The sequence below is a fragment of the Bos taurus genome, chromosome 10 (assembly GCF_002263795.3).
Source record: "Bos taurus isolate L1 Dominette 01449 registration number 42190680 breed Hereford chromosome 10, ARS-UCD2.0, whole genome shotgun sequence".
Taxonomy (NCBI): Eukaryota; Metazoa; Chordata; class Mammalia; order Artiodactyla; family Bovidae; genus Bos; species Bos taurus.
The window spans coordinates 46,297,729-46,310,217 of record NC_037337.1 but is presented as its reverse complement, the minus strand read 5'-3'; the positions used below and the strand labels follow the sequence as shown (position 1 = coordinate 46,310,217).

The following is a 12,489-nucleotide window of genomic DNA, read 5'->3' as shown; positions in this document are numbered from 1 at the left end:
CCTTTACAAGTATTCAATTATTTAATCCTCATAATGGTCTTGAAAGACTGGGTCTATTACCTTGTTTTATCTATCTGTCTGTCTATCTGGTCCAGAAAGGATTTAACAGCTCCCAGAGCTTATTATGGTAATATGACATTGGTAGTTGCACAAAACTTTTTCAACAAATGATCAGTTTTAGACCTTTATTCCTTAATTATATAACTGACATATGCAGTAGTTCTCCTGTTAAGGGTTTACATTCTACTGAAATACAATGTTCACTATATTTTTTGTGGGGTTTTTTTTTTTGGCTGTGCTGTGCAACCTGTGGGATCTTAGTTCCCTGACCAGGGCTTGAACCCACATTCTCAGCAGTAAAAACCGAGTCCTAACCACTGAATCATGAGGGAATTCCCATAATGTTGATTAATAGTTTTTTAAAGCTATAAGCAGATGATCATATAATAGCAACCAAAATTTATTACAGCTAAGTATAATGAATTTTTTTAGTGACTAGAGAACAGAACAGTCTAGCAAGAAGTTCAGCTCCCCTAATTCTAACCCAATTCCAAAATATTAAAAACCTTGATCCTGGAGGAACACTTAAACCAAGACTGCAACTCAAGAGATGAGCTGTCAGGATTAAATGCTACAAAAACATAATCTGGGGAAATTAGTCACTGAGAACCTTTAGGTTCTAGATACAATAGAGAGCCTGAATCTAGAGTATGGCTGGTATAGTTACTACATCAGGGTTAACTGACTGTAAAGAGAGGAAGTTCAACCAGATGTACATCTACATCGTACGAATTAGGAGAGAAATGGGGTGTCTAAATAAACAAAAATCCTTTCATGCCTCACAACAGAAAGAAATATCATTCTAAAGATATTCACACAATGTGGAATCAATAAATGCTTATAAATAATGACAGAAAAAAACGTTTATACCTCTGAAATCTCTCTTCTCAGTTTCTCCACTAGAGTCAATTTTTTTTCCTTCTTCATCCTCTTCTCCTTCTCCAAAAGAGGCCATAAGCAATACACCAGCCTGGGACAACAAATTCTTCAACTGACTACAAAGTAGATCCAACAAAGATTGAACTACCTTGGGGCTCAGTTTATCAGCATAGGTCCTATGTGAAATAAAGGGAAAAAAATAAATGGTAATTATACAGAAGGGTAAACATACTTAAATACATAAAGAAGATTAGGGGTAAAAGGAAATTAACTAAAATGTGAAAGACCAACCCCCACAAAGTTCTATCAAGACGTCTACAATACTCACCCTGTAGTGATGGCTAGAATCTGGAGCAGCCTTGTACTAGCCACTTTTAAAGCTGTGCTAAGCTGGGAAACACCTGTTTTTGGCAACAACTGAAGAGGCTGTCCTAGCATGGTGTCTGTGCCACATAACTGTGACAATACATTTAGCAGACCAGTGGAAATCGCCAAAGAAACATCTACTGGCTGATAGTGAACACTCAGGGCAAAAACTGTAACCAAAAGGAGACGCTGTTGGGCTTCTAGAAAAAAAGAGAGAAAGACAATTGAGAATCTTCTTTGAAGTTAACAAAGCCTTTACTAAAATAAGTCATATTCCAAAACATAAATGGTAGTATGGAACACTATTACACTTTCAAGTATTTATTCTTTACAGATAAGCTGACGTACTGATGTTATTAAACACAGAACATTAGCTACCTACTACAACCCCAGGCAAAAATGCAACTTGCATCTTATATTTGCATGCTTAGTTACTCACCAATGTGGTGCTTGTTGGCTTGCAGGGCTCTCTCCAAGGTAGCAGACAACTGTTGATAAATCTTATGCACAGCCACCTGGATTTCAATCTGAATATTTCTCTTAGCTGCTCTGATCCCATCCTAAATTACACATAAAGATTTACCTTTTCTGTTAACAACAATAACACTTCCTACTTTGTTGTTTATTTTTATTTAATTAATTTATTTATTTTACTTTACAATATTGTATTGGTTTTGTCATACATTGACTTCAATCTGCAATGAGTGTACATGTGTTCCCCATCCTGAACCCCCTCCTACCTCCCTCCCCATCCCATCCCACTGGGTCCTCCCAGTGCGTTAGCCCCAAGCACCCTGTATCATGCATCGAACCTAGACTGGTGATTCATTTCACGTATGATATTTTACATGTTTCAATGCCATTCTCCCATATCATCCCACCCTCACCCTCTTCCACAGAGTCCAAAAGACTGTTCAATACATCTGTGTCTCTTTTGCTGTCTCGCATACAGGGTTATCGTTACCTTCTTTCTAAATTCCATATATATGCGTTAGTATACTGTACTAGTGTTTTTCTTTCTGGCTTACTTCACTCTGCATAATAGGCTCCAGTTTCATCCACCTCATTAGAACTGATTCAAATGTATTCTTTTTAATGGCTGAGTAATATTCCATTGTGTATATGTACCACAGCTTTCTTATCCATTTGTTTGCTGATGGACATCTAGGTTGCTTCTATGTCCTGGCTATATGTCTATGTGTATGTGTATATATATATATATATATATACACACACACACATAAATAGTGCTGCGATGAACACTGGGGTACAAGTGTCTCTTTCAATTCTGGTTTCCTCAGTGTGTATGCCCAGCAGTGGGATTGCTGGGTCATAAGGCAGTTCTATTTCCAGGTTTTTAAGGAATCTCCACACTGTTCTCCATAGTGGCTGTACTAGTTTGCATTCCCACCAACAGTGTAAGAGGGTTCCCTTTTCTCCACACCCTCTCCAGCATTTATTATTTGTAGACTTTTGGGTAGAAGCCATTCTGACTGGCATGAGATGGTACCTCATTGTGGTTCTGATTTGCATTTCTCTGATAATGAGTGATGTTGAGCATCTTTTCACGTGTTTGTTAGCCATCTGTATGTCTTTGCAGATGACATGATCCTCTACATAGAAAACCCTAAAGACTCCACCAGAAAATTACTAGAGCTAATCAATGAATATAGTAAAGTTGCAGGATATAAAATTAACACACAGAAATCCCTTGTATTCCTATACACTAACAATGAGAAAACAGAAAGAGAAATTAAGGACACAATTCCATTCCCCATTGCAATGAAAAGAATAAAATACTCAGGAAGATATCTACCTAAAGAAACAAAAGACCTATATATAGAAAACTATAAAACACTGGTGAAAGAAATCAAAGCGGACAATAATACACGGAAGAATATACCATGTTCATGGATCGGAAGAATCAATATAGTGAAAATGAGTATACTACCCAAAGCAATCTATAGATTCAATGCAATCCCTATCAAGCTACCAACAGTATTTTTCAGAGAACTAGAACAAATAACTTCACAATTTGTATGGAAATACAAAAAACCTCGAATAGCTAAAGCAATCTTGAGAAAGAAGAATGGAAACGGAGGAATCAACCTGCCTGACTTCAAGCTCTACTACAAAGCCACAGTCATCAAGACAGTATGGTACTGGCACAAAGACAGAAATATAGATCAATGGAACAAAACAGAAAGCCCAGAGATAAATCCATACACCTATGGACACCTTATCTTTGACAAAGGAGGCAAGAATATACAATGGAGAAAAGACAATCTCTTTAACAAGTGGTGCTGGGAAAACCGGTCAACCACTTGTAAAAGAATGGAACTAGAACACTTTCTAACACCATACACAAAAATAAACTCAAAATGGATTAAAGATCTAAACGTAAGACCAGAAACTATTAAACTCCTAGAGGAAAACATGGGCCAAATACTCTCTGACATAAACCACAGCAGGATCCTCTATGACCCACCTCCCAGAATACTGGAAATAAAAGCAAAAATAAACCAATGGGACCTAATTAAAATTAAAAGCTTCTGCACAACAAAGGAAACTATAAGCAAGGTGAAAAGACAGCCTTCAGAATGGGAGAAAATAATAGCAAACAAAGCAACACAAAGAATTAATCTCAAAAATATACAAGAAGCTCAATTCCAGAAAAATAAAAGACCCAATCAAAAAGTGGACCAAAGAACTAAATAAACACTTCCTACTTTTGAAAGTAACAGCATTTTATCCCTAGTCTATACTAGAGCCCTATGGTGGTTTTTAATCATTTCATATATTTCAGTGTATAAAAGTTAAAACTTATTTTTCAATGCTTGAAAATTCTTGATTCTATATAATCTTTCTCCTTTCTCACAAAGCATTTCTCCTCTCTAAACATGGAAGACATGAAGAGAACACTTAAAAAAACAGTTCAAACAACCAGAGAAACTAAGTAAAATTGATCAAGTCTAAAATGTAAATTTTTGAAACCCATCCTCCCAAATACCAACCGTGTTCCAACTTAAATCTACCTCTATGCAATTTGGCTCAGGCATAATAAAACTGAGCCAGCAAAGAATGTAAAAGTATAACAGTACCATAGCTTACCTATTGGTTTATCTAACTGCAGCTAGACTACTATTACTCAAGAAATGAAACCAATGATATCATTAAGTCATTTAGGTCTTTATATTTTTAAATCTCATTTCTAAACACCAAAAAGTTTAGCATTATTAAACTGGTGGTGTAAAAATACAGCTAAGGTGTCATCCTCACAGGACAGCTTTGTCACCTACCTGATAGTGATGCAATCGGCCACTCTCTCCTTTGGCTCCTGCATGTCCAACAGTGCCTAAACCGAAACACCCTGCTAGAAACTGCAGCCTCACAGATGTGAGCAGAGTGGATGACTGGAAACCTGAGCTCAATCTGCTTCCTGTCAGAGAGATGCTACCTTTTTCTTCCATTCCAGACAACAGAACAAGTATCTGATGAAGTGCCTCTAAACGGAGCTTGTGAAAAGGTAAAATAAACATATTTTAGAATTCTTCACTGAACTGAGACACAAATAACTCTCTATGTCATAGACAATATATTTCTTAGTGTACAGAAAATTTTGGTATTTCTTAGGAATCTGTTCTATTGACATAAATATTTTGCTATTATGACTTTAAAAATTAAAATATCTCTAAGGTCTCTGCAGCATACTTCAGTATGAAAGAAGTTACACAGTACAGTGGAAAAAGTAGTAAATCTGGATGCAGGAGACCTAGTTTAAAGGCCAGAATAGTCCAATTACTATGCAGTCTTGGAAAACTCACTTAATCTCCTGAGTCTCAGTTTCTTCATGTATAAAATGAGGCTATTAGTACTTTAATCTACTCACAGAACTACTGTGATGCTCATGAGGAGATACATGTGAAGGTTTCAAAAGTGTCAGGTAGTAAGGATATTGCTTTCTTTTCTTATAATAATGTTATATAGAATGAATACTCTTTAGTTCAAGAACTAGAAGAAATATTCCCAGAAGGTCTCAATGTGGTTCTCTTGAACTCTGGGCTCTATCTTCCCTAGGAGGACAAATATCCACCACAGCAGTCAACTGGCCTATTCCTTTTTTTTTTTTTAAATAAACTTTTTATTTAGAAATAATTTTGTATCTATAGAAGAGTTCCTATATACTTTCCCCAAGTTTCTCCTACTGTTAATATCTTACATAATTATGGTATATTTATCAAAAACAAATTAAAATTGGTACAACACTATTAACCAAACCATAGAATTTATTTGGATTTCACCAGTTTCCCCATAATGCCCCTTTTATGTTCCAGGATCCAATCCAGGATATTACACTGCATTTAGTTGTCTTGTCTCCTTTAGTCTGTGACAGTTTCTGTCTTTGTTTTCCATGACCCTGACGCTTACAAAGGGCTGTTCCTGTATTTTATAGTATGTCCCTCAATCTGAGTTTGCCTGATGTTTTCTAATGTTTGGACTACAGATATGGATTTGGGGGAAGAATATTACAAAGTCTCCTTCTTATCATATTATTATCACCATGCATGATATTAGCATAACCTATTAATTATGGTGATATTAATCTTGATCAGTTGGTTAAGGTGATGTCTGCCAGGTTTCTGCAAAGTAAAATTACTTTTCCCCGCCATTTTCATACTCGGGTAGCTCTAAGTCACTAAGTCCAGCTTACTCTTAAGAGGAGGAAAATTAAGCTCAACCTCCTGGCAGGAAGAGTATCAAAGAATTTGAGGACATGTTAAAATCACAATCATTAATAAATATTTTGAGGGAGATACTTAAGAGGCTTTGTTCATTAACTTTAGCATTCATCATTATTACCATGATGTTCTAATCTAGCCCTTTTTAAACAGACAAATGTGTCAAAAATGGAGACTCTAAGAGCAGATCTGTATAGTCACCCACCAATCTTATTATAGTTTCTAGGAGACAAGGAAACACTTAGTGATTAGAGTATCTTGTTCTAAAAGACAGCAATTAAAAATACACTACTGTTCACTGCAAAGAAAATATCAAGTTGCTCCAGTTAAGATAGCAACATCAAAAAGCTCAGGTGAAGGAAAGAGGGAGGCAAGAAGTAGAAGAAAAGGAAAAAATTTTCCTATTAATTGTACATTCAGTGGTTCATAGTCCCTCACAAGGAGTAAACATCAAAAACTTACTTCTGCCCTTAACTGTTGCTGCTCCATTGCAATGATGGAGGCCTGGGGACTTGTAGACATACTTTCCTCTGGCTCTTTAAAACCTGGGGCATTCCCCACATCTCCACTCACAAAGCTTACAACATTTTCAATCAAAGTGTGAACTCCCAAAGACTTGGTAAGATCAAAATCAGACTCAAAGGAATAAGAGGAACTGCACAACCAGTCTCTGTTATGTTTCAGGCGAGTCCACGAGTCACTCAGAGATTCCAATTGACTGTGCATAGGACCTATATACAAACAGAACAAACATGCATCAGTGATGACCAAGTAGAACATACATTCTGAAACTAGATGAGGGCTGAGTGCTGCTATCATACCAACTGGTGAGGAATGGATACTCATGTTTGAATACATGCATGCATTAAGTGAATCTGAGCAAAATGCTTTGCTAAAAAACAATAAACAAACAAAAACTAGAGCAATGTAAGAAAAGAAAGGGAAAGCCCTGTTTAATGTACCAGTGTCTCTGTAAGCGCTTTAGCAACACGCTGCCACAAGAAAAAGAAAGGCAGAAGCTGTTCTCAAAATGCTTAGCTTAAAAGGCTCTGCAGTATTAAACCAGACCATCATTTATGAACACTGCTGCTAAGATCAACTAGCAATAGAACTTCATCTGATTTAACATTATCATTGCAAAGAGTGAATTAAGATTGTGCAAAGTGTCTACATATCTGCAATGAAATATTACCAAAAAAATGAACATAGAAGGGCAAGTAAACTTAAACAAAAAGGAGACATCATCACCTTTGGGTTTCATTAATGTAAGAAACATTTTCACTGTGTTATATGTATATTTATTGCAGGCTGTGAAACTCCTTTATATAGAAGAAGCAAAGTTTCACAGATAAGAATATATAAGACTTACTATAAAATTATATCTACATAAAATTGCCAAATGGTATAACAATAGTGGCTAATACCATTAGTTTTGCCAAAGGGCATTTTATAGCTTAAAATCTTTACATTAGAAAAATGTTATTATGTGTGATCACAACATTGTCCAAGTCATGTGCCAGCTGGGGCTTTAAATAAATATAACAATGTCTAAATTCTTACAAGCTTTGTCTTTTTTGGTTTAACTGATCTCAGGTACATGAGTTAGATTAATTATACTCTGGCTCATGATATACTCTCATCATTGGTCCATGCATGGCTTGCTTTTGTATTTATAATAAATGTGAACACAAGAAATAGAAAACTTGGCAGAGTACTACCTTTCTGCTCCTCCCCACAACCTGTCTCTCTTCTGTGTCCTGCCACCTAACGCTTTCATTACTGCTGTTAAATACTGTTTTATATGTATGCCCAAGACAAATAATGTTTGGTGTAAGTTGCCTGTGACCTTATAAAAAAGCATCATTTTATATCTTTTTGTATATTATGTTTTCAGTATAATATTGCTAATACTCATTCTCATTATTCCATGTAGCCACAGTTCATTTCTTTGAGTGCTGAGGAATATCTTACTGTGTGAACCCACCAAATTTTTCTATTGGGAATGAATTAGGAATGAGGTACCTAATAAAACATGTATTACAAAAATTACGTTTGTTACATACTAGATAGAAAAGATTTGGGAAGAGGACTACTAATGCCCACAGAGAAAATGAACGAACACAATATTGACTGTATTAACTTATTTCTGATTTATTATAATGATGTCAGGAAAACCTTAGGACTTCAAATTGAGACACAGGAATTCACAACAGGCAGTTAATATTATAAAGCAGCTATGAAATAATTTATATGAATTCTACTAAAATAATTTAGAATGACAAGAATATATGGTTTATCTGCCTTCCATATTTTAGCAAGAATTCTTAAGATTAAAAAATGTTAGATTTTCAGTTCTATTGAAATAGAAATAACCAGTCTCAAAATTTCCCCTAATTGTATAGCTGATTGTTTTCACAAGTATAACAGAAAAGAGTAAAAATCCAAAGAAAAATGTCATGGATGCATAATGTATTTAATTAAAAATGATATTTAAAAAATAAAGCATGGAATGTGGAATGTGGGGAAAAAAGAATCATTTTTCATTTCTGTAAGCATTCCAAAATCAGAATCTGGATTTAACCTTAACTTACAAATAATATTTTTTGGTTCTTAGCATTGAGCCTATTGGTTCAATAAAAAAATTTCAGAGTAAAAAGTTCTTCTACCTTATAATACTTATAATTATTTTTCAAAATGAAAATAAAATGTGCAAAGAGTTAATGTTAGAACCACATAAGTAAAAGCAACCTTAAAGATTATCTAGTTCAGTTTCCTCACTTGAGGAAACAGAGGCTCAAAGAAAATTATCTTCTAAATTAATAAAACTAATTCCTTAAGTTTATGGGAAGTGATCTTACAAATACTTGTTGTTAATCAACTCACAAAACATTGATCCATGGGAATTCCACTGCCTGCCTACACAAAGGTTCAATTGTGAAGAATCTACAGGAAGTGAATTGCCTTAATATACTCCAAAATGTCCTATGAAATAGGTAGCCAATGCCCAAATTAAGTCCTCTCTGCAATTTAAAGCAGGGATCAGCAAGCTTTATCTATAAAGAGTCAGTTATTAAATATTTTAGATTTTGTGGATTATTCATGGTTCGTCCAACTACTCAACTCTTCTGTTGTAATATGAAAGGAGCCATAGATAATACATGAGTGTGGTTGTGTTCCAACAAAACTTGAAAACAAAGATAGCAATTCACATTTAGCCCACTATTCATAGTTTCCTGACCCCTAATTTAAAACATGCAACTTATTAAGTGTATAGACCAAACAAAACTTTGTATGAACAAAAGAAAGAACAAGAAAGACGCTACTCGAAAGCATTAGGATAAATAAATGAATTTTTATAACCAAAATGTTTAGGCTGATATCAAAAATACTTTGAAACACAAAATCTCATAGTATGGAAATGAGAGATGAAAAACTATAATTTAAAAAAAATTATAATAACCTAATAACTAATTTGTTCTGTACTGTTTTGTCTGACTATAGGAAATACTGTGTCTGAAAAGCGTATCAAAAGCCTCTATAGAGTAACTGTGACTGACCCAATTCTTACTTAATATTAATTCAGAGTCTCCTACTATAAAAGGAAAATATGAAATCCAACAAGAAATTTGAGATTGTTTACTTGTCCTTGTAACTTGGTTCTTAGGTGGAATTTTCAAAATGAACATGGCAGAGCTGCAATACATACTTTATAAACCATAAAATATGTAGGCAAGCTAAAAGGGGAAAAAAATTAAACATGCCATCATGTACTTGCTTGAAGCTCTTCTTTTTTCTGGGGCTCAACTGGCCAAAAAGGAGTAAATACACTACCACAACAAGAATCAGAAGACAAAAGGAGAAATTTCATACAGGAGACAACATTGACATTTGTTCTTCTTTATACAATCTAATTTGAAATGCATAGATAAAATAGCATTTCACCCATACAAGTCATACCATGAAACACACATGTTGATAAATGTTTCTGATATTATTTAGCAATAAAACACAAAGACCTGGGGCAAGGTGGTGAAATCAAACCATGATGCTCCTTCTTAAATTTCTGCTTTGGTATCTCCATCATTTTTCACTGATTATATCAGCTTTAGCTTAAATACAAAAACTAAAGTATCTGCAAAAAGGTACTGTTGTTCAGTAAAGAAGGTGCTCAGTTCTACACAACTATAGCAAATCTTTTACATATTTATCAAAGTACCCAAATACTAACAAGTTTAACAGGTTTTGTCAAGAATTTTGACAAGTTATTATGACAATTAAATGGGTTAATATGTTTGAAGTGATTAGCACGATACCTGGCATATAGCAAAGTTTTTACGTGTCTAATGAATTCAAATTTGATATTACTTCTGGGGTGCTAAGCAGAAATATGGATCACCTGTCTCTTTTTAAAGTAATTTACGATTTTTTTTTTTTTAGAATTTAGCTCTGATGAGCAAGTTGGCTGAACTCAATTTGTTTGCTCACTTTACTCCTTCCTACCATATTCACTTTCTTGGACCAAGAGCTTGTACCAAGTGTGAAACATTAACTGGAATGAGGGGAAAAGAAGCATTCATGGCTCAACAGCATGAATTCCAATATCCCCAATGTCCAAATTATAGGCACTAGGCCCTCTCAAGGAGTATCTCTGGAGACATATTAAGAGCAGCTAAATGTGTATACAACCATTAATTGTCATTAATTTATCCATTTAGTTTCAATAACAGATGCAATTAAATATTGCTATCTCTAATTTCTCTTACTAAACTTTTAATAACTCAGGACTACTAGACTAATAAATAAAAAAGGAAAGTGAGAGAAAAAAGTTTACATTTTCTCCTCAAAATACTGGAAAGGGATAAATAAGCACATAAAAGAATTCTCACTTGGCTGGACATCTGCTTGTCCTTCATAGCTCAAGTCAGAATCAGAACACCTGAACTGCTCCAAAAAGTTCTCAGACTTGGTATGTTCATCTGCCCAACTGAAGATAAGCATGTTATAGCTTATGACATTTGGTCCATTTTGACAATAAATAAGGAAAAAACAGAGTGGTTTATTTTACCATCATTTAAGAACAAAACAAAACAAAACAAAACCCCACTGTGGTCAGAGGGTAATCTCTAAATACACATGAGTTTAAAAAATTCTTTTGAAAATATAATGTTCCAAGTGTATTTTCAATGTTAATTTCTTTAAAAAAAAAAGAAATTCATTATAATTAAATAAATGAAACTAGTAAGTATACATTTTCATTGTTTAATCCACATACACTATGATTCATGAGATTGAAAAGTATTTTTGCTGCTCTTCCTAAAACAGTAATTCTTCCATTTTCTAGTCACCTACTTCTAGGAACAAAGCTATCAGCAAAATTTTTGCCTGAGAACATTAAGATATAAAATGATTACTAGAATAAATTGGCACCACATTAAGTGATATTATCATAATTAACATAATAACAAGTTTGCCTCTCTATTATAACCTCCTAAATGGGTAATTTAAACAAATTTTTCCCATGAGGTCCTATTTATTTGCCTGTTTCCAATAAAATAAAGTTTCAAGAACTTGACAGGTCTTGGCACTATCTTGAACTTTTGGAAAAGTTGGCTTACCCATAAACTGGACTTGGATAATTAATTCATTTGTATCTACTTAGCTCTAAAACCACATGAAATCTACTTACAGGGCAACTGATTAAAATTATGAACAGGGAGCAAATCTAGGATAGTTAAAGTGTCATATTAATTTCTAAGTAATTTACACTTGAATTCTAGGTTATTCTTAATTCAAAGCTAAAAATAACACTTTTTGTTTTATTCCAAAAATTACTCTGCTACATGCTGACTGCTGCTACATGCTGACATAGTTATCATAAACTGAATCTCAAATTTATATTTTCATAAGCATAATAAATATCTGAGAGAAAAGTAATTTTAGCCAATGGAATAACACTTATGAGTATACCAGTATAGTAGGAAGCTCTTAATGTGACAGGTTGGATCCCTTATGCTACTCAATGAGTTTGAAGCCGTCTTTTTATTAATATAACATAAAAATCAAAGCAACAACTTTCACCTGAGCTAACCAAAATTAGGAAGGTAAAAATGTTCCAAAAATTTAATTCCTAACTCAAGTGGTTAAAGAAAATGATACTTCTGGCTAATTATGGCACATGAACTGCCAATTTTCAAAGAATTAGAAAACAAATAAAATACACATTACATACGACATTTCTTTGATATCACATATACTCTATAGTATTTTTGGAACCCAGCAGCTTTGATATGTTATAGTACTAAAAGTACCAGCTCTAGTCCTCATAACTCCTAATAGTTCAAAAAAATCATTCTTAGTATTCTAAGTATAAATACCAACATTTCTTCTAAGTTACAAACACAAAAATGAAAAAACTGTGTGTGCATTGCTTCCTCTAATTTCTCAG

At 34.1% G+C, this 12,489-nt stretch overlaps 1 protein-coding gene across 22 annotated transcripts in view; it reads right to left on the bottom strand.

Moving 5' to 3' along the window:
* Window positions 1-12,489, bottom strand: part of HERC1 (HECT and RLD domain containing E3 ubiquitin protein ligase family member 1) — a 231,896-nt gene that overhangs the window by 87,829 nt on the left and 131,578 nt on the right. For all 22 annotated transcript variants that reach the window (XM_059890543.1, XM_059890540.1, XM_059890541.1 and 19 more), the window contains 5 exons: window positions 6,507-6,775; window positions 4,605-4,820; window positions 1,745-1,865; window positions 1,268-1,505; window positions 931-1,115 (listed from right to left, as the gene is read on the bottom strand). In XM_059890543.1, coding sequence (XP_059746526.1) covers window positions 931-1,115; window positions 1,268-1,505; window positions 1,745-1,865; window positions 4,605-4,820; window positions 6,507-6,775 — 1,029 coding nt within the window. The remainder of the gene's footprint in view (window positions 1-930; window positions 1,116-1,267; window positions 1,506-1,744; window positions 1,866-4,604; window positions 4,821-6,506; window positions 6,776-12,489) is intronic.